Here is a 20,324-nt window from a genome sequence, read left to right on the forward strand (position 1 = left end):
ACGTGACAGTCCCCTAAAGTAGAGGTGGAGGGAAGCACGAGAGAGGAGCCTAGCTGCAGTACACGCCTCATGCACGACGAGTACGTTTGCTTTCAGGCCAATCGCGTTAACATCGACTGTTATGCTAAGATGGTTTCTGCCTAAATGTTTTTATGCGTCCTTTTGGCTTCATCGTCAAGAACACTGCGCGTCTCTGGAGCATCTGGAGGCATTTTCCTCCACGCGCGGGCGGCGCATGCGCCATGATAGCAAGGCAGCACGACGGCGTGCCGTCTGTCAAGACACGGCCGAGTGAAAAACACAGATGCCCCGACTAGTTGTCGTCAAGGGCGAGTGTCCCACTTCGCGTTGGTAAGTGCGAAGCGGCGTTCTGGAGCATAGCACAGGCATCAGTGGTATGACAGTGGTCCGAACCGCCGGCGCTCCTCTTACGTTATCGCCAGGGTCCGCCGATATTGAACGGTGAATGACATGAAATGAATCGAGCGAACGGTGTCACGTGGAAATAAAGAATGACGCAATGACTAGCCAAAACGACATCCACTATTAGATGGCGCCTCATGCCGGTCTTGCCATAGGGGACCCTTTTTTCCCCCCTCCTTTCAGGTCACTTTACTTATCCATGTTTCTATTTTCTTTCTCACTCTCTCTTATTTTATTCATTAAAAATGGCTGCCGGCACCCTCGACTTACATCGCCTGAGCTGGGACGGTCTGTATTGGCGCTACCACTCTCTCAGTTTTGTTCACTAGCGTTTTCCACCGCATTTGAACTTGAAGGAGGCTGGCTAGAAAATACTGTGGTCATTTAATGCTTAATAGCTATTAAGTTCGGCAAAATTATGGGCTGCGCTCTGCCGCAAAGCCCGACGCATGTGCCGGAAAAACGTTCTCGCGTGTTTCCTTTTCCTGGTACCGCGCTGTTGCCTGGCGAATATAGTTACATAACATGGAAAATGTCGCTTGAAACGTCGCCTAAAAATTTTCACTGCGTCAGGGCTATAGCGCAACTGGCTTTTCCGGACGTTCGTGAATTAAGTAGAAGCTGCCGCAGGTTTCGGCTTGCTTGATTTGTATTTTGTGACCTAGCAGATCGAATCGCGTTAGCGCAAACTGTCCGATGTTAAAGCGCAAGTTAACGTCTTTCGCCCTTTTCGCAGATGAGGTGGATAGTAAGTACAAGACGACGCACGCAAGCGTTGCTTGCAATGCACACGTTTCTGACTGTAGGGCGTCATTCTTTACAGATGCACGGGAAACACTGCGGCAGTGGAGAGAAGAGAACGACAGGAGGTCGGAAGAGACGGTCGAGTTGTGGCACAGCGTGATCGCCAAGAATATTAAAAAGCTGGGTGACGAAAGTAAGTCGGAGCTGCGAAAGATCGAGTGGTTGTTGTAAGCACGCATATGGCCACTAATTGATGCTGCTTGCCTCACTGTCGGTCGTGTGTCCGTTCCAGAATGGGTTGTCTACGAACAAGTGTGCATAGCAGCGTTAGATTGCCACGAAATGGCCCTCGCAAAGGTGGGAAACGCATTCTCGACGGCCCAAGCCTTGTATGTTGCGCTCGGGATTGATAATAAACCTTGAATTTTTTGCAGGAGTGTTTGAACAAATTGGACGAAGAGTTTCCTGGGAGTTTACGAGTGAAGAAGCTGGAAGCGATGCAGTTGGAAGCACTTGAAAAGTAAGTGCCTCCGGGAATTTTAATGTCCTTGTGTTTTTCTGATTCTTGAGAAACAAACCAAACAGCCTTGCGGCTGCAACCATAAAGCATACGTCTTCTTCCAAGCATCTGGGAGACATGCGACTGTAGTATGCCCTCAGGACATTAGAAGAACCGATCAGTTCTTTCCGACACATTTAATAGAAATCGGCATTCCCACAAGTATGGCAGGTGGTCTATCATTGGTTTATGTCTGCAGCTCAACTCCAGGAAACCAAGAGCAAACGGAGCTGTTGCCTTGCTTTTTGCATATGAATGAGGCAGATGTTTTTCCAGTACTGAACCGTAAACTACAACTACAGGAGGCATGAGTAAACTATCTGTAAGCATTATACGTATGAAGAGGAATATTTGTCTACCAGCCGTCAGTAGCTGAAGTTACACAGGAAACCGATACAGGTAGCTTTGACTAGTATCAGGCTAGTGACAAATTTCCCCTTTCATGTTTCTTCCTCCACATTGCAAATTTCTGCAGAACTGACGAACCATTATTAACTAATGCAGCACACATATGTTGTAAGAAGGGCTGCCTATCTGGGTGCTGCAATTAGAAGTAGATAGAAGTAGAAGAAAGGGGGCACACATATATATTGTAATGGCAATTTCATTATTACTCCATTGTGTTGTTTACTTGCGGAACAAACTTAATTAGTACCATGCATCTACTGACCTTGCAGTGGCTGTTATGTTCATGGTGCTTCAATAATTGTGAGCAATCACTACAAGCTCCTATGAAACCACACTTTTGCAGGAATGTGTGTAGCTGTAGAAAATTTTTTGAAATTGGGCCTAATTTCCAGAAAATGCGTTCTGCACATGCAGCAGCAAGTACTGCTGCATATGAGAAATGGTTCATGTTGTCAACAGATAATTCCTGCATACCACTGACCCATCATTCTTTGCGGAACATATTGTAAAGGGCAATTTCTTTTGAGGCAAAGAAATTAAAAACAAAAAAAATGGAAAGGTGTGTTCTTGCATATAAGTTTTAGATTTAGTTATTTATGTATTTGCAGTCATTCAAACAGCAGTATATAAGGGGTTAAGGCATTTTACATGGGAGGAACAACATAAGGGCAAAAAAAAATCAATAAAAATAAATGACAACAAAGTATGCAAAAGATAGGGAACAGTTGCACAACAAAACTTAAACAATATATATACAAAAATACTACAATGACATAACTAAATATGAGCAGAAATATGAGAAGACACATGAGATTGCCTATCAGCATAATGTGCAGCTCAGGTGTCAGCATCTCATCAGCATGAAGTGCCTTTGTGCAGTCCACTGGACCTTAAACAAACAATCTTTGTATTAACGTTGTTGACTAGCCATAATAAAAGCCACAATATAGAAATGCTAGTAGTGAAAGACTGCAAGAGTTTCATTGGTTTAAATAACTTTCTTTACAGCACAGATTTTACCTTCATAATGCCAATGACTGGCAGCAGAAACAAGTCATTCAGATTGTGTAGTTTTTCTGCATATCTTATGTCTTGTGTCTGTGAATCAAAACAACCAATGAAACGGTCAGTATGTAGTGTAAAGCTTGTGGTCAGCCCAGCCAAGTGCCCTAATTGTGTTATACTTGCCAAATCTCCTGCATTTTCCATGACGTTCACAAATTTAAGCTTGTTCTACAGTTTTACTAATGTTGCGTCAGGCTTTGCAAGAAAGTCTGTTCACGAAAAAGGTTTAAAGGCGTCGGAATAATGGTGCAGCACAATGATGCAACAAAATGCATGCAAGAAACAGATATTGGGTGGTACTTGCGCTGCCTTCTTGTGGCACCGTCAGATGCTAGTATACCAGAGGGTTACATGTTTCGAGCAAGTTTATTCAGACAAGTTGCTGAAGCAGGTGAGATCGGCAGCAGCATTGTTGCCTGAAAATTAATCACTGTTATAGCACATATAAACAGTATGTTGCTTGTCAGTCTCAGGTAAGTTTTCTTCTGCTTGTCTATGTCTAAAGGTAAATCATCATTAATGTAGTGCTTATGTACCGCTAAAAAAAGTATGCTCTCGGTGGTAAAAAGAAAAAAAGTGTTTGCTATTACTGCCTCCCTTTGCTGTGTCTGCAGGATTCTCACGAATTTGAAAGTTCACAGGTTGGTAGGAATGTAACTGTCATGAAGCTCTAGCTCGTACTTTTTGGGCAAAGCTGCTGCAACCCTCTTGGTTCTTTTGGCTTGACGCAGGTACGACGAGGCATTTGAACAGTATGATGCACTGCTGGCTCAGGATGAGGCAAACTCTGCAGTGCACAAGCGACGCGTGGCAGTGCTGCTATCACAGCAGATGGTTGGGGAAGCGGTGCGTGAGCTGAGCGACTACTTGCGCCGCTTCATGGGTGACCAGGAGGCCTGGCTGCAGCTGTGTGGGCTGTATCTACGAGAGCAGGACCTTGCCCGTGCTGCCTTCTGCCTCGAGGAGCTTATCCTTTGCAATCCGCACAACCACCTCTACTACCAGCGCTATGCAGAGGTACACCTGCTTTGCTTACAGCTAAGGATTGTGAAGTTTCATGCAAATCGTGACTACCCAGCGTGGTGACTTGGTGGCTATGGTATTGTGCTGCTAACCATGGGATCGAATCCCGGCTACAGCGACTGCATTTTGATGGTGGTGAAATGCAAAAACGGCCGTGCACCGTGCATTGGGTGCATGTTAAAGAACCCCAGGTGGTCAAAATTAACCCGGAGTCCTCCACTGCGGTGTGCCTCATAATCAGATTGTGGTTTTGCACGTAAAATTCCACAATCTCATTTTTTTTAAATACAAATCTTGACTGTTTCAGTTTGTTGGTATGGCATTATTAGAGAATGGGTTGTTTGGCGGGAAAGACGGAAAGATGTGCAAAACTGAGCACGCTGTCTTGTGTATCCTTTCGTCTTTCTTGTGCCCTTGCTCTAAGCAAAAATTTTTCACACAAACTTACCAAAGGGAACTTCGGGATACAATCATGATTGGAATGTTGCAGATTGGAAGCAAATTGGCATTTTGTTGACTTAAGCATCATACAATAAGATAGATTCAGTTACCTGGCATTGTGAGCCAAGATTGCATTCCCTTCCATTCACCCCTTGTCTTTTCGTAGCTTGAAGGGCTTTTACATTGTTTCCACAAAGTTGCACCGTACTGCATGATTGTTTCAATCATGTAGATTGTTTGACATTACAATCTCGCGATAGTGGGATGGTGGCACTATCAGTGTTGACCACTGTTATTATGCAGAGGAGCAGAGTTTACATGCAAAAATTCATGGCTTTGTGATTCTGTGGTGATTTACAGATTGTGAAGTATTGGCAGCGACAAATTTTTCTCAGGGAGCGTAATATTGAATTTCCTAGCTGCAAATTATTTGTGGTTGTTTTGCCGGAAAGCACACAAGCCCAATTTTGTTACTGTACTTTTCCAGCACCATTATTTTTAGTTCTTGCCATCAGCCTGCACGTGCCATTGTGGGTTGTTTTTGATGGTATAGGTCACTTGATGCAATTATTGTTGCTGTGCATACCCGTCACACATCATTTTTGTCAGGATGGACCACTCGGCACAAGGGACAGAAAGAAAAAAGAAGACATTGCTACAAAACATAGCATTCTAATCTGATGAGAAATAACCTCTCATTGATTGGCCGCTAATGTTTCAGACACATTTGAAGTTATTGAAACTGCTGCATGATGATGGGGGTGAAGTCTGAGCTTCAAATCGGTCTGTTCCTTTTCCCCACAGATTCAGTACACAATAGGCAACATGGAAACAATGGAGCTGGCAAGGTCGTACTTTGCACAAGCAGTCAAGCTGAATCCAAACAACATTCGAGCACTCTACGGACTATTCTTGGTAACGTGTCATTTTTATATTTGCTTTAATTATGTGAATATTAATTGGCTATGCTACATTCTTGGAAGCATGAGTGGATACAGTTGCAGCTATGCGTTAAACACTGCAAAAAGGACATGTTTAATTCCAAAAATGCGGATCTAAGCAAGTCGAAGCTAGTGAGTCAGTCAGAAGCCCTAGCTCTGTATATTCTTACTTTAACAGCAAAACCATTGCTTTCATCTTACAATTCATTTTTATCTTGTAGGAAAAAATTTCTCACATAGACATCCTTATAATTAAATGAGGGTTAGTGTTTATCACAAAGTATGGACAGCTGGGCTAGTTGGTTGTGACTAGCATTATGAAACATCGTTCCAGCGTTCGTGTACCAGCGTTCGTGTTGTCTTTCTCTTCTCCTCCATGTTCAATTGTTCACTGGAACAATTTATCTATCAGATATCTTGCCAAATGTAAACTATAAGGTTTGGCTCCAAGTTGCATATTCACAAGTTCTGATAAAATATTTGCGTATTATTCATGTGCAGAAGTAAGACAGTGTTTAAAGGAGCGCTGAAACACTTTTTGAACATAGTGTTACGTTAAGAAAACATTGCCAATCCGTTGTAGAGGCTGCTGTGAACATGTGAACCAAATATTTCTGCACTGCATGCAGCAGGGAATTTACAATCTCGTGTCAAACACAGTGAAAAATCGCTTGCTCTCATTTCTGCAATGTTGTCATGCAGCACCATTACAAGCAGCTGGGGCCACCGATGCTATTGGCTAATTTCCTGATCGTGAGAATGTTCTCAGCCATATATAATTGCTAATTTTGAGTTAATTGAATGAAACTCTATATGTCTGTATCTCAAAAATAGAGAAAAATCATGTCATCTTTGCACTGCTGGTCTATGCACGATAATAATGCATAGCTGCGTGTTCTGCATGTGGCCTCCGAGATAGCAGCAGTGTGCTGCATAATGTAGTGCACCGCGGCCACCACGGGGTGCCGTGACGAGCCCTTTCAGCGCTGTGACACTCAACTTTGGGGCAGAGGTTTGCCCACTTGGCTTCCCCGCTGTGTAGCTTCAGTGTGCTAGTGGAGACTAAGAGAGAGAAAGAAGACTAGGTATCAGTGCGATAACTCAACCTATAGTTGAAGGATTGTTGATCAATACACTCTTCAGACAGAGCTTAACAACGTACTAAATTGGTGTAATAACTGGCTAATGTCCCTCAATTCTAGTAAATGTAAACTCATGTCCTTCACTCGTCGTCACAATCCATATCTCTTTCATTATTTAATTTCTAACACACAGATTGAGCAAGTACAATCATATAAATATCTAGGAATCACCCTCTCTTCTAATCTATCATGGCAGGTTCATGTCGGTAACATCATTTAAGCATCAAACAAAACACTCGGTTTTCTAAAACGTCACCTTCGTCTTGCCCCACCACATGTTAAATTGCTCGCGTATAAATCACTTATAAGACCCAAATTAGAATAGGCATCCCCCATCTGGAGCCCACATCAAGCATATCTAATCACCACATTGGAAGCTGTGCAGAATCGTGCTGCCCGATTCATTCATTCCTCATACTCATATGACGTCAGTGTTTCATCCTTGAAAGCTACATCCGGACTGCCACCCCTCTCTTTTCGTCGTCGCATTGCTAGCCTCACCCTTTATCACAAATTCTTTTATTCTCCTCTCAATCAAGCACCGTATATCGCTGCCGCATCACGCATATCTCACCGCACCAGTCATCCCCTTCAAGTTGCCCGCCCGCTATCACGTACCACTACGTTTTCAGCTTCGTTATTTCTTCGAGCAGCCACGGACTGGAACGGCCTACCCCATGACATCGTCGCCATCGCTTCAACACCTGCTTTTCAAGAACGCGTAACAGATCACCTTCAATGTTAAATCACAATCGCTGTTTGTTTTCCTCACTACAAATGTAATCCCACCCCTTATGTAACACCCCCTGAAATGAGGGCCTTTAAGGAATAAAACTGAACTGAACTGAACTGAAGGATTACAAAAATTTTTGCAGCATGAGATTCGTGAGATGACATCCGTCAGTAGTGATGCCATTCTATGATTAGTTAAAAAGGTGTTTCAGGGCCCCTTTAACTTTTTGACTGGAATTCCTGTTCACAATATCATTCTTTGTTGCTTGCACTGTAGTACTGGGGAGGTATTCTGTAAGAGTCAACCTAGTGGACATCTCCACTTCGTCTTCTGCTGGAGTGCTGATTGTCTGTGGTGCCTTGTGGCTGCGGACGTGCAGCCCAGCCCAGCCAATCAGAACTTCAACAGCAGACAAAATACACAAGCCCACTAGGTGGACTCTAGCAAAAAAACTCCCCTGCTCCAGAATAATGCACCTAAAGAAGTGGCAGCAATGTTAGAGAGGTAATAGGAGTTTGAAACGAGAACTAAGGTCTTTCTGTGCATGAATGTGTTGTAACATTAAGTTTGAATGTAGCTTTGCTTTGCATACATTAGTGAGGTTTTGAGTGACTTGGAGTGATTTTGGGTATAAATTTAGTGATGTCACATTGAGCTAAGTGGCAATGTGCTTGCGCTTCACAGGCTGCCAGTCACATTGGCTCTCACCCCAAGAGTTCTGTACAGAAGAAAAAGGACAACCAGCGATACGCAGCTTGGGCATCTCAACAAATCACAAAAAAGTACCAAGTAAGTAGAAAAAGCCGTGAAGCTTTTTTGCAGCTTTTCTTCTCATCTTGTTTGCACAGTGCCTTGTGTCTCTGGCGTGGATGTTAAATGCAGTATGTGGTTGTACTGGTTGCAACAAATTGCTGTAACAGACTGTGTGAAGTTGTACTTGTAGGTTGTGTAGCAACATCAACCTTGGTGCTTGTTACTCAGTTAAAGGCCTATGACAACAAAATATAACTTTGGCAAGATGGTTGTAAATGAGCAGTACATCATATCGAAGCAATTCTGGCAAAGCTGGAGGGTGGATAACTGTATAATTCATCAGCAGCCTTATCAGACTGTGACGACGCTATCAGCGCCATTAGCGGAGAGCGAATGCTTCATCTGCCTCTCGCTCCAACGGGTCACCGAACCTTGACATTACTCAACCTTGAATACTAAACGCGTGGGAAGACAGCTTACATGATGCCACGCTGTCTTGGCATGCGCACTCTTTGCACATGTGGCAGATTACCTCTAATGCAGGGTGAGCAGCTGCGTACATGCTCAGCCGCGCTTTCAGCCATGCGCAGCCACAGCCGAGACAAATGTGCACCAAAAATTGAGACGGTTGCCAACTTACACCCTCGACTCGGTCCCCTTGGACACGCTTGATCACATTGTCGCAAGCTTGCTCCCCTCCCCCTCTTTATCTTTGCTTGCGTGGGGAGGCGGCACTCGCGCATGACGCCAGTATCTTTCTTTCTCACCCTGGCGCACTTTCACTCGCACCTAAACCACTAAGTGCGAAGGACGCGATAGGATCATATCGCACTTGGACTTTATACAGAACATGATGCGGCTTCACTTCGGCGGTTATTCTTGTCGCGCCGTGTGCGATTTGAGGGGTGCATTTGCAAGTAGCCTCTTGTAATTAAATCATTTCACCATCTGCATCCACGGAAGTACCCATTTATTGTCTCGGCATTCCTTTGCTGCGGAAGCGAAATTTCGTTATATTGAAACCGTATACAAACGCATTATGTTGTGTTGAGGTATTAGTTACATGGTGTTTATCAACAAGATGTGAAAAGTTGAATACTTTGTTATATTGAGAATTTCGTTATATTGAAATTCGTTACATCGTTACAACTGTATAAGGAAAGTGTTCATATTTGTGCGCTATATTTTTCTGTGCTGTTTTGTAGCTTTGAGAAGCCACTTATAATTGAGAAAATGGCGCAAATTGTGCAATACCCTAATGAACTTGCAGGAAAATAGAACAGAACTTAAAGAAATGGCGCAGGAGATGAAATTAACGATTCAGCAGCAGCAACAAAAAATTATTGACTTGGAGGACTAACAACGCCGAAACAATTTAGTCGTATTTGCAATCACAGAAAACGCGAGCGAGACTTCAGATGAACTTAAACAAAAGTTCTGTGTGATGTTTTCGAAAAGCGACTCGATGTGAAGGTTAGCTCTGTAGAAAGAATCCACAGACTCGGCAAGAAAAACAGGAACAGAACACAAGCAGTGATAATAAAATTTTTTGACTATAACGAAAAGATGGCAGTACTAAAGAATTGCAAGAAGCTAAAGGGAAAAAAAAAATTTCTGTATCGAATGATTACTCACAAGCAATGTCGCAAAAACGCAGAAATTTGTGGGCGAGCACAAAAATTGAAAGGGAAAGAGGGGTAAAGGTACGGCTCGTGCGCGATAGGGCTTTTATTGATAACGAGGCGTTTGCATGGGACAATGAGAGAGGGTGCAGAGTGAAACTTGACCGGCAGCATGCATGTGAAGACGAGTCTGCTTTACGTTACAAAGCAGATAGAGATAATTTTATCCTGATCAATGTAAATGCGCAAACCCTAGCCAATAAAACAGTTGAGCTTGAGCACCTTCTGATGCAGCACAATCGTCATGTTGCCGTCATGGAGACTTGGTTGCGCGCCGAAATTGCTGATTCTGAAATAGTTCCCCCTGGTTATGGGATTATCCGGAAAGATCGTGACACGCAGGGCGGTGGTGTGGCTATCATCTTTAAAGAAGGAATTGATGTCGTACGATTGAAAGAGTGTCCTGAAAGCGAAAATGTTTGGTGCAAGCTTAAACTCAATGGAAATTTCTGCGTACTTGGAGCGATACATAGACCCCCAAATGCCCCTCTAACATTTTTCAAATCAATCCAAGACTACCTGTGCTGTAATGTACCTGCCAGCGCGCGCCTGATAATTGCGGGAGACTTTAATCTTCCGGGTATACAATGGCACAGTCTCGAAAGTGCTTCTTCCGAAGTTACAAACTGTGACACCATGTTGGACCTCGCATTTAATCAAAACTTAACACAAGTTGTGAAGGAGATAACTTGAAGTGGACCCACGAGAGAAACATTGCTAGACTTGGTGTTCGTAAATGAAAAAATACATGAATATGAGGTGAATATTGAAGGACTTTTAGACCACAAACTTGTTATACTTTGCGTAAAAAATGGTCTACCATGTAAAAATAAGAAGACGAAACAAATCCTCATTAGAGATTTCAACAAGGCTGACGACAACAGCATTTTGGACTACTTAGAAAAGCAGCTGTACTTATTCGATGGATCGGATGACGTTGATATGTTGTGGACGAAATTTAAAAGAATAATCAAGTATTGTGTAGAAAAATTTGTGCCTCAACGGAAAAAAACAGCCAGAAAGCGTAACCCATGGGCTAATTGGGAAATAATTCAGTTATAATGCAAATTGAAACGAATGAAAGGAAACAACCCAAGAAAACAACATGACATTTCACAAGAAATATTTTCTGAGATCTTACCTTCTTTTATGAAATGTTCACCACAACGTTTCTGGCATCATATCGCTCCGACGAAAGACAGCATTCAGTACCTAGATTTCGGAGGCCACATCATAACCGATCCCACAGAAATTGCTAAAAAATGTAACGAGTTCTTCCACTCTGTATTCATGCCTCCTGAAGTTCAAAGCGCAGACCTCTGCGCAGAAAGCATCCCCGAACAGGAAGGCATGCCGGATATCACTATATCTAAGCAAGGAATATTACCGCTTTTGCTAAACATTGACACAAAAAAGTCTGTTGGCCCTGGCAACGTCCTGAATGAGTTTTTAAAACGTTATGCAGAATGGGCGACTCTGACCTTGGCGTGCGTGTACTCCTCGTCGGACCTGTGCCCACAAATGGTGTCTGTAGCCGGGCAGTGTATCGCGTATTCGGTACACGCCTCGGCGGTCGCGATGTTAAAGGCGTCAGCATCTTTGTTTGTGTAGAAGAGGCGCACTCCGGATGGGCACTTGTTGGCGGCTTCTTCGGTGGTCACAAAGCGGCTTTCCAAGAGAGACACCTCGTCCACAGTTAGCCCTATCCCGTCCCCGATCTTGGTCAGTATGGTGGCAAACCTCTCGTCGCTCTGGCGCACGACATCTTTGAGTTGGAAGTAGGAGAGGTTATGCCACGGCATACTTTCCGTATCGAAGACATTCTGGTGCAATTTAGACCTCCTATACACCTCAGCTGCTCTGACCGGCGGAAGCTGCCTCAAGTCGCCGCATAGGATGACATCGAATCCGCCAAAGGGTTCCGTGTACTTAAGGGAGATTGTGCGAAGTCTGCGATCAATCAGCACAAGCGTGTCCGCCGACATCATACTTATTTCGTCGATTATGACACACTTGACGTCTTTGAAGATGCAGCGGAATGAATTAGCGTCACTCGAGCTGAGACCCCTGTCCGGATTCTTGCCAGATACGACGAGTTTGAAGGCGGCATGCACTGTAACTCCACCGATTGCCACGGCTGCTTTGCCGGTGGTCGCACAGGCGACGAAAGAGTTGATGCTCACATCCCGGTTTCCACTTCTGAAATAGCGGTTGTAAACGTCCATTATGGTGCGTAGCACGAACGTCTTGCCACAACCGGCTGCTCCGGTAAAGAAGACTTGCAAGGGCTCCGAGTCGGGCGTGGTCAGGCGATGAATGACTTCGCGCACGATCTCATATTGGCCCGCATTCATCATCCTCATTCGATGTAAGTAGACGTCGGTGGGCATGATGTCCGTGCGCATCTGGACGGCTGGACATCTCGCGGCAGCCGCTTGAGCACTCTCGCGCTGAGCCTGTTGCACGGCCGTTTCTTGGCCAACCTCGCCGAGGATGTCGGAGTCGTCATTTACGTCCACGAGTAGATCGGTCATCCTGCGCCCCACCTCTGCGTGTGTGTCGAAAGCGTCTCGCTGAGCAACTTCTTCGTTGATTATGTTCTTACAAAGCTCTTCCATTTCTGCAAGATCAATGTGAGGACTGCTGAAGCGAGCTTTGACAGCCAGGATTTCCGACACGCAGCTGTCGTAAATTTCGACGAACTTGTTATTGTCTAGGATATCCACCTCGCGCTGAAATGGGTGGAAGAGAAGCACGTGCTCGCGCTTAAAGTTGAGCACGTCGGACACTGAATAGGCGTGGTAGCGAAGAACCGCAGGGTGTGCTCTCGGTCGGCCGTTGTCGTTGAACGACGTCAGGTGTTCGGCGTACGTGAGCGCAGCTTGATCTTCCGGGCGGTCCTCATACTTCTGTATGGTCGTCTTGCACCACACGTCTGTGCTGCTCTCATCCAACCCATCACGATCCATCAGCTCCCGACTCTTGCGGATGCAAGAGCTAAACTGAACTCTTTCCTCCGGCCACGAGGTGTTGGCTGTGACCACGACGCGACTCGCGTGCGACATGCCGAGGCCGAGCAGATACCAGGCCGCCTCCTGCGCGGACATCTCTACTGCTTTCAGCATCTTCACGCTGAGTTGTCGGAGGGCTTGGGTGTAGGTTACACTCGAGTGTGGAGATTCGTCCACGACTGCACGGAGGTCCTTGTGCAGGTTCGACATGCCTCGGTTTGCCTTGTTCACATATTCGACCACGTATGCCGCACACGCGTACACATCTAGGACGATCTGTAGGTCCATATTAGAGTTCAGTACAGACGCTATCCACGGGTTGAAGAAATTGAAGTGAACCTGATGACAATTCCTTTTCAACATCAGAGTCGGGCGGGAAATGCCGGCACGTAGAATTGTAATGTACTCTTCGGCATCTGCGACGTTATTGTGGCGGCGCATATCCTCGATCGACTCGTAGACTGTTGTTTCAAGAGCGGTGTGAATGTTGTTGTATCTCTCCTTCAACTTTGTGCGAGACTTTTTTTCTTCTTCAGTATGGGCAGGCGGAAGTGGGATGATCACTCGACTTTCTTCCATCGGCCAGAAAGGCGCGTTAAACCGACATTTTGTTCTGCCGTTCTTGTAACACGTCTGTGTGTGCTGGTGCGTCTGACAGCGAGGTCTATGAAGGCTTTCGGCGTCCAGAGAGATTAAATGTTCGGCCATACGAACTGTTTCGGGCATTTGCGGGCCAAGCTCCTCGTGGGGCGCATTCTCGAGCCAGAGCAACAGATGAGCGTGAGCACTGCCCCGATGTTGGAATTCAATGCGTTTGAAGTACTCCTTGACCACATAGGGGGCGAACGGAAAAAGTGTCTTGTGTTGCAGAATCTGCATTATCACCCGCACTATGTGATCGAAGTACACTGAGCACACCACCGGGTCATCGCTCACGAGCATGGACTTTTCACAGAGGCGGAGCTGTTCGAATGGCACTTGCGGATGGTTTGGATCTATGTGAAGACGTTGTAGGAGCCTCATCAATCCGTCCCAGTGTATTTCAGAGGCAGACAGAGTAAGGAACGCAGTTGGCTTACCGAGCTGGCGGATCATGGCAAACACGTCTTGCTTGCGTCGGTGCCAGTACTGGACCGTGTTTGGCACCCCGTTCATGAACGCCATGTCATGATCCACCGCGTTCTCGACAAATTCTCGGTCGTTCAGCTGCGCCTTGGTTACAACGGCCATGCCAGATGTGTTCCTGAAGAAGACGTTTACCGACGATGCAACTCGCGTACGCATAACTTTGGCTGCCATATAGAGCACGTGGTAAGCTGTCGCACCCCTGCGGTCAGTTCTCCGACATTCGCTCGATGCCATGGTGTAGACACTAGGCTTGCTGTCTGGGCTGATATTTCGAGGCTCACCGAGGTAGATTTGTGGAAATGACAGCTCCTCCGCGTGTTGATCATAGACAATGCTGACGGGTGTTATTCCTTCCCCTGGCGCCACAACCAGAACGTTGCTGTCGTCGATGATGAGTGTCTGTTGACCGAGCGACATGGCCAATGCTGTCTCCATCGGATTATGGTGGTCTACAGGATCGTCTATACGCTCGGCATTCTCGTCGCTTGGCTCTACCAGCTTGTCGCACAATTTGTCTGCCTTCTCTCGACTGATTCGGATGCCATAGTAGCGATACAACGTAGACTTCTCCAGGAACACAAGCCAGGGAAGCAACTCAGTCTTCTTGACCATGCCACGAATGTACACACTCTTGTATATCATCCGGCGCTTAATGTGAACACACAACGCTTGATCTTCTTCGACATCTCGAGGCAGCATTTGGACCGTTGTGTCGACGTTGATAGGCACGTTCACAATCGGACCTCTGATGGCGAACTGGCCGCTGTTGCTGTACAGCAACCTCCGAATCTGCATAAAGGGGATCCGCGGTGACACAAGTCGCTCACTCACGAGATCAATGTTTGGTAAATGCGCCGGCTTAGGTGGGTACGCATAGCCATTCGTAGTGGAGTAGTTAGGAATGCGATTTCGCCGGATGGTCTGCATGCAAGTGCGACACACCTCGAACCCAGAAACATCCGTACGAAATGCGTCGGCAACCAATGTGGCATGCGCTTCTGGAAGAGGCTTTAGGTCGTTCTTGTGCCAAAGCCGATCGCACACAGAGCAAGAGTAGCCAAATGGATTCTGTGTGAAGCGTTTGTGAAACATGTTTGTCGCACTCGCGTGCAGGCTTAACCTTTCCCGCGCTCGTTGTTCTGCCTCGGCTCGTCGCCTTAGTCGCTTGGCCTCGGCTTCCCTGGCTCGAATTTCTGGACAGTCTTGCCGCTGTTGTCGTCTGGCTTGGGCCTCATTCGTCCGCAACTCCGAGTTTTCCTGCCGTTGTTGGCGCCGGGCGTCGGCCTCACGTGCTCTGAACTCGGGGTCTTCCTGCCGCTGCTGACGCTTGGCCTCAGCTTCACGTGCCCTCAGTCCAGCATCTTGTTGCCGCTGTTGGCGCCGGGCCTCGGCCTCACGTGCTCTGTACTCGGGGTCTTCCTGCCGCTGCTGACGCTTGGCCGCAGCTTCACGCGCCCTCAAATCAGGATTTCCTTGGCGCTGTTGTCGCCTGACCTCAGCTTCCCGCGCTCGTATTTGGGGATTCATGTCACCGCGCTGGCGTTTGATCTCAGCCTCCCTGGCTCTCAGCGCGGCGTTTGATTGCCGTTGCTGCCGTTTGGCTGCGGCTTCCCTTGCCGTTCGGCATGCATCTTCGGCACGTTTAAGCCGCATTGCCTCAGCCTCCCTTGCCCTTAATTCCGGGCTCACGGTCCGCCGTTGCCGTTTCGCCTGAACCTCTCGTTCCCGCAGCTCGGCGTTCCCACGCCGCTTTCGTCGCATGGCCTCAGCATGGCGAGCTTTGGTCTCCGCCTTCTGTGCCTCCGTCTTGCGTGGCCTTCCTCGTGGTCGAACACCAGTTGACGGAGATGGTCCATCAGTACTCGCCGGCGAGGAAGACACTGATGAGCAAGACACTGTAGCGCGCCCGGTACTGGTAGACGGCGCCGCTTCCATCACACGCGTCTCAAGAGCGAGCGCGCAAGGCCCTGCAATACAACACCCGTCGACCTGCCAAGGAGTGTAAGACAATGCGCTACGGCGCAGCAATCACTGATGAGGCGCCCCGCGTCGCACTTTGCACTCAGGAATCACGCGGTGAGCGCCGAGCAACGCAGCGTTCGGTGCGGCAACGAAACGTGCGCCTGAGCAAGCGGAACGAACCAAAGAACTCGGTGTCTCGGAGGGAGAAAGCCGGCCAGTAACGCGCCATGAAGGCGGACGCGATCATGGGGCTGACGCCTTGATGGGATCGTCCTCTATCTCGCTTGGGAGCACCACGCAGAAGCATAACTCCTCGGAAGCAGCTCGGCACACATCGCAGGGGACGCTTTCCCAGCAGAAGCGCTACGGCGCAGCGATCACGTCAGAGGCGTCCCGCATCAGACTCTGCACGTAGCAATCGCGCTGTGAGCGGAAAGAGGAGCCGCGTCGCCTAAACACCAGTGTTCGAGTGACGCACGCCGGATGTTGGAAGGGGAGAGAGCGAGAAAACTTATTAAACGCAAGGGTATTGGGGCATCCTCGCACCGGAACCCGCACGGCCCGAAGGGGAGAAGCGGGTGAGCGAAGATAGTGATCTAAAGAAAGGCGCTTGATTCTACAACCCGGGAGGGCGCACGGCGAAACGTCAGGGGCGAGTGGCGCGCCACGTGCCGGGCAGCGCCGCACATTGCGAGGAGGGGTTCTTCTGTGTTTGCCGCAAGATGGCTCTGCATGTGCGTAGAGCGCAGAAGAAATTTAGCGGAAACGTACTTCGCTACTCGTGTAACTGCGACTTCTGTAAGTAAGATGCTCATAATTACCGATATACACCGCAGTATAACTCTCTACGGCACGTTTCTAAGGCAACACCGCATTCACTAGAAGCGCTTTTGTACCGCTTTCAAACATCGAACTTGTGGCTGAGTGGTAGCGTCTCCGACTCACACTCCGCAGACCTGGGTTCGATTCCCACCCAGCCGATCTTGGAAGTTGCTTTTTATTTATGAAGTGCCTGCCGTTATTTATCGCTCACGGTCAACGCCGCGGACGCCGACGCCGACGACACCGGCTTTTCTGCGACACGAGCTCCTTAACGCTATCGCGTTAATACTTAAACATTATTTTCAGCTTGTCCCTGGATAAGCGAAAATAGCCCTCCGACTGGTCAAGAGCAAAAGTTATACCTGTCCACAAAACCGGAAACAAACATTGTGTTGAAAACTACAGGCCAATTTCAATCACGTTCACATGCTGCAAAATACTAGAACATATAACATCAGCAAGTTTATTTGATTACCTTGAGGGCCAAAATCTACTTAATTCTAATCAACACGGCTTTAGACGAAAATTGTCAACGATCAGCCAGCTCGTAGAAACAGTCCACGAGTTAGCAAAAGCAATCAACGATAAACATCAGGTAGATGCAATTTGTCTTGATATGTCAAAAGCATTCGATCGGGTCCCACACATAGAACTTATAAGGAAACTAAAGAATTTTGGAATGAATAGTACTATTGTCGCTTGGATTAAATCGTATCATAAAAATAGAACGCAGTACGTGGAAATCGACAACGCGAAATCCGGCATTCTGAGTGTTTCATCAGGTGTTCCCAGGGCTCCGTGCTCGCTCCCGTCTTATTTCTGTGTTATATCAACGATATTGCAGAGACAGTTTTCTCAGGTGTTAAGGTTCGGTTATTTGCAGACGATTGCCTGCTTTGCTCACATATAACATCCAAAGAAGATCAAATTACCTTAAGCTCGGCATTAAGTAGTATCCATGACTGGTGCTTAAAATGGAAAATGAAAATAAATCATAGCAAAACATCATTTATAAGAATAACAAACAAAATAAAAGGTATTCTTCCGTTTGAATATGAAATTGAAGGACACAAATTACAGAAAGTAAGCTACTTCAAGTATCTAGGCATAACGATAAGTGAAAATTTAAATTGGAATAGGCACATTCATAGCTTATGTAGTGCAGCCGAGAGAAAAATGTGGACTTTACGCCGGAAACTAGGGCAGGCAACCACGACAGCGAAACTAACCGCCTATTTGACACTTGTAAGACCAACTTTGGAATATGGCTGTATCGTGTGGGATCCCTACACAAAAAACCAGATAGCAAGCAAGTGAAAAAGTATAAAGAAGGGCGGCTAGATTTATTCTGTCTAGATATAAGTCCACGGATTCAGTCTCGGAGATGTTGTCAGAACTTAAATTACCCCAACTGCTAGAGCGGTGAAGAGTTGCTAGACTTTAGTTCCGCTATCTTTTGCGGGGTAACTTCTTTAACATAAACACCGGACTGTACATAACGAAGCGCTCGGCCCGAACATTAAGAAACAGTCACAACGAACAACTTACAACCCTCCAAGCTCGGATCAACTCATTCAAATATTCATTCTTCCCACGAACAATTGAAGAATGGAACTTGTTGCCACAGCACATAATGCAAACAGACTCTGTCAGTTTGTTTGAAAAATCAATACATCTTTACCTTGACCTGCCAAATTAACCACGACAGCTTGTTTGTAGTGAATTTAACCTACTAGGAAATATGAATGTTGCTGTGTGTGCTTCTACTACCGCATTTGTAGTTTGTTGTGAACCGCAGGTTGTGCGCACTAATTTTATTTTGTATTTGCATGTCTGCAAGGCTGTGATTGCCAATGCATTTACTGCATTGCAACAAATATTTTCCACCCTGTAACGGCCCAAAAATGGGCTAACAGTATTAATAAATGAAATGAAATAACAACTCGGTTTCCACACAAAGATTGTTGTGATCTATGTGGAGTAGGATGCAGACAATGTGCAAAAGCCTTGATTGCATAAATGTGAATTAAAATTTGTGATAAATTCTGCTACAGTAGTATACTTTTGGTTAATGTTAACCTGACTGAAGGTTCCCTGCTGGTGCCCAGTAATACGGCACTTTCAGAAACTGATTTCAGAAATTACTTACATTTCAATTTATGGCGATTGTACATGTTTATCAGATGTGCAGTTACCTCCAGCTGCTTGCTTTTCTTGACTTTGTGTGCCTATGCAGACAGCTTACATCGTGCAACTAAGTAATTCTGCAACATTGCTGCTGCAAGTTGACATGATGAAATGACAATAGACATTCCCGAAAATAAGTTATGGGAAACTGACCTCAGCTGTTTTGTTATCTTTATCGTGATGACCGAATGCTGCTAAGTGTTTGTTTGCACATTTTGTGCACCTGACCCTTCTGCAGGCTACAGAGAATTGGAAATTTTTGCTTCTGTTTATGGGTGTGGAAATTAAGAAAAATGCTGCTTATACATAATTGTAACATGAGTGCCTGCTGTTGCATATGAATGAAGGTAGCCTGTGATATGCGAGCTCAGACGGTGGTTCTTCAAGCAATGGCAGTAAGCCGAGACATGAGTTATGAGTGTATCAATGTCGCCACAGTGTAGGCAGTTTCTCCCCCTGCCATACAATGCTCATAGACCTGTGCATAGTTATGACTCCGATTGCTCTGCTGTGCTCGAGTTAGTCGAATGTCAAAGCTAGGGTTGCACCTGCAATGTGTGCGCATGTTAAAATGTGTTTTGAGAGATGGACATTTAACATATTTTCACATGCACATGTGTAGCAAGGTGAAAATACTCTGGATTGTTTTCACTCAGCAATGCGAAATGCTTCTGCTCATAACTTCTGTTCAGTTCACTAAAAGCATGCACTGACTGGGTACGGTATTGTGGGGGTAAACTCGTGGCTTAACAAACCGAGTTCTACTCAAAAATACTGAAATACTATTCAAGGTGGCATATTACTTTATTGCAAATGTTTAGTGCATATATGACTAAACTGACAGGTTAATTAGTCATGAATACACAATCTAGGAAAGCTAAACAAGGCTTGTGCTTTGTTAGGCCTTTTGAGTGAACACCTCGTAGTGCAAGTAAGTGTCTGAAGCAGCAGTTTTATCAGTCGCTCTCAGTGTTGGCCTCTGGTTCTCATTTGCAGGAGAGACAATGTGAAGACTCCCAAGTGAAGCTGCTAGAAGGCATGCTGACTACCCTACAGATCAACTGAGGACTTTCTCTTGGCCCATGCTCCTGCTTGCTTCTTGTAAACCTTGTATTTATACGGAAGAAAAAAAAAATTATATGCAATATTTGCATCAACTCCTGCCAAGCCTTTTTATCGCTTCTTGTGCTGTTGCACATGTCTGGTGGTCCATAATTTCTTATAAATTTGTAAATATCAAAGGATACGGACAGGTACAAGAGAAATGTGGACATGATAATGCAATGCTAGCCTCCCTCAT

At 46.1% G+C, this 20,324-nt stretch overlaps 2 protein-coding genes across 3 annotated transcripts; one reads left to right on the top strand and one right to left on the bottom strand.

The window, feature by feature from the left end:
- Window positions 1-560: 560 nt before the first annotated feature.
- On the top strand, window positions 561-20,186 carry LOC139057547 (ER membrane protein complex subunit 2-like). Of its 2 annotated transcripts, none has more exons than XM_070535952.1 (8): window positions 561-711; window positions 1,247-1,360; window positions 1,460-1,524; window positions 1,602-1,687; window positions 3,931-4,216; window positions 5,468-5,578; window positions 8,164-8,268; window positions 20,021-20,186. In XM_070535952.1, exons 1-8 carry the CDS (start codon window positions 669-671, stop codon window positions 20,087-20,089), a joined length of 879 nt encoding a protein of 292 aa, XP_070392053.1. In that variant the 5' UTR covers window positions 561-668; the 3' UTR covers window positions 20,090-20,186. The 2 variants fall into 2 exon arrangements, with proteins under 2 accessions (XP_070392053.1, XP_070392052.1); XM_070535951.1 differs by lacking the exon at window positions 561-711 and adding an exon at window positions 943-1,171.
- LOC139057083 (uncharacterized) lies at window positions 11,372-16,566 on the bottom strand. The gene is made up of 2 exons (XM_070534870.1): window positions 15,716-16,566; window positions 11,372-15,607 (listed from the first exon to the last, which is right to left on the bottom strand). The coding sequence occupies exons 1-2, from the start codon at window positions 15,986-15,988 to the stop codon at window positions 11,372-11,374; spliced, it is 4,509 nt and encodes a 1,502-aa protein (XP_070390971.1). The 5' UTR covers window positions 15,989-16,566.
- Window positions 20,187-20,324: the final 138 nt, after the last annotated feature.

This window comes from Dermacentor albipictus, chromosome 3, assembly GCF_038994185.2.
Source record: "Dermacentor albipictus isolate Rhodes 1998 colony chromosome 3, USDA_Dalb.pri_finalv2, whole genome shotgun sequence".
NCBI lineage: Eukaryota > Metazoa > Arthropoda > Arachnida > Ixodida > Ixodidae > Dermacentor > Dermacentor albipictus.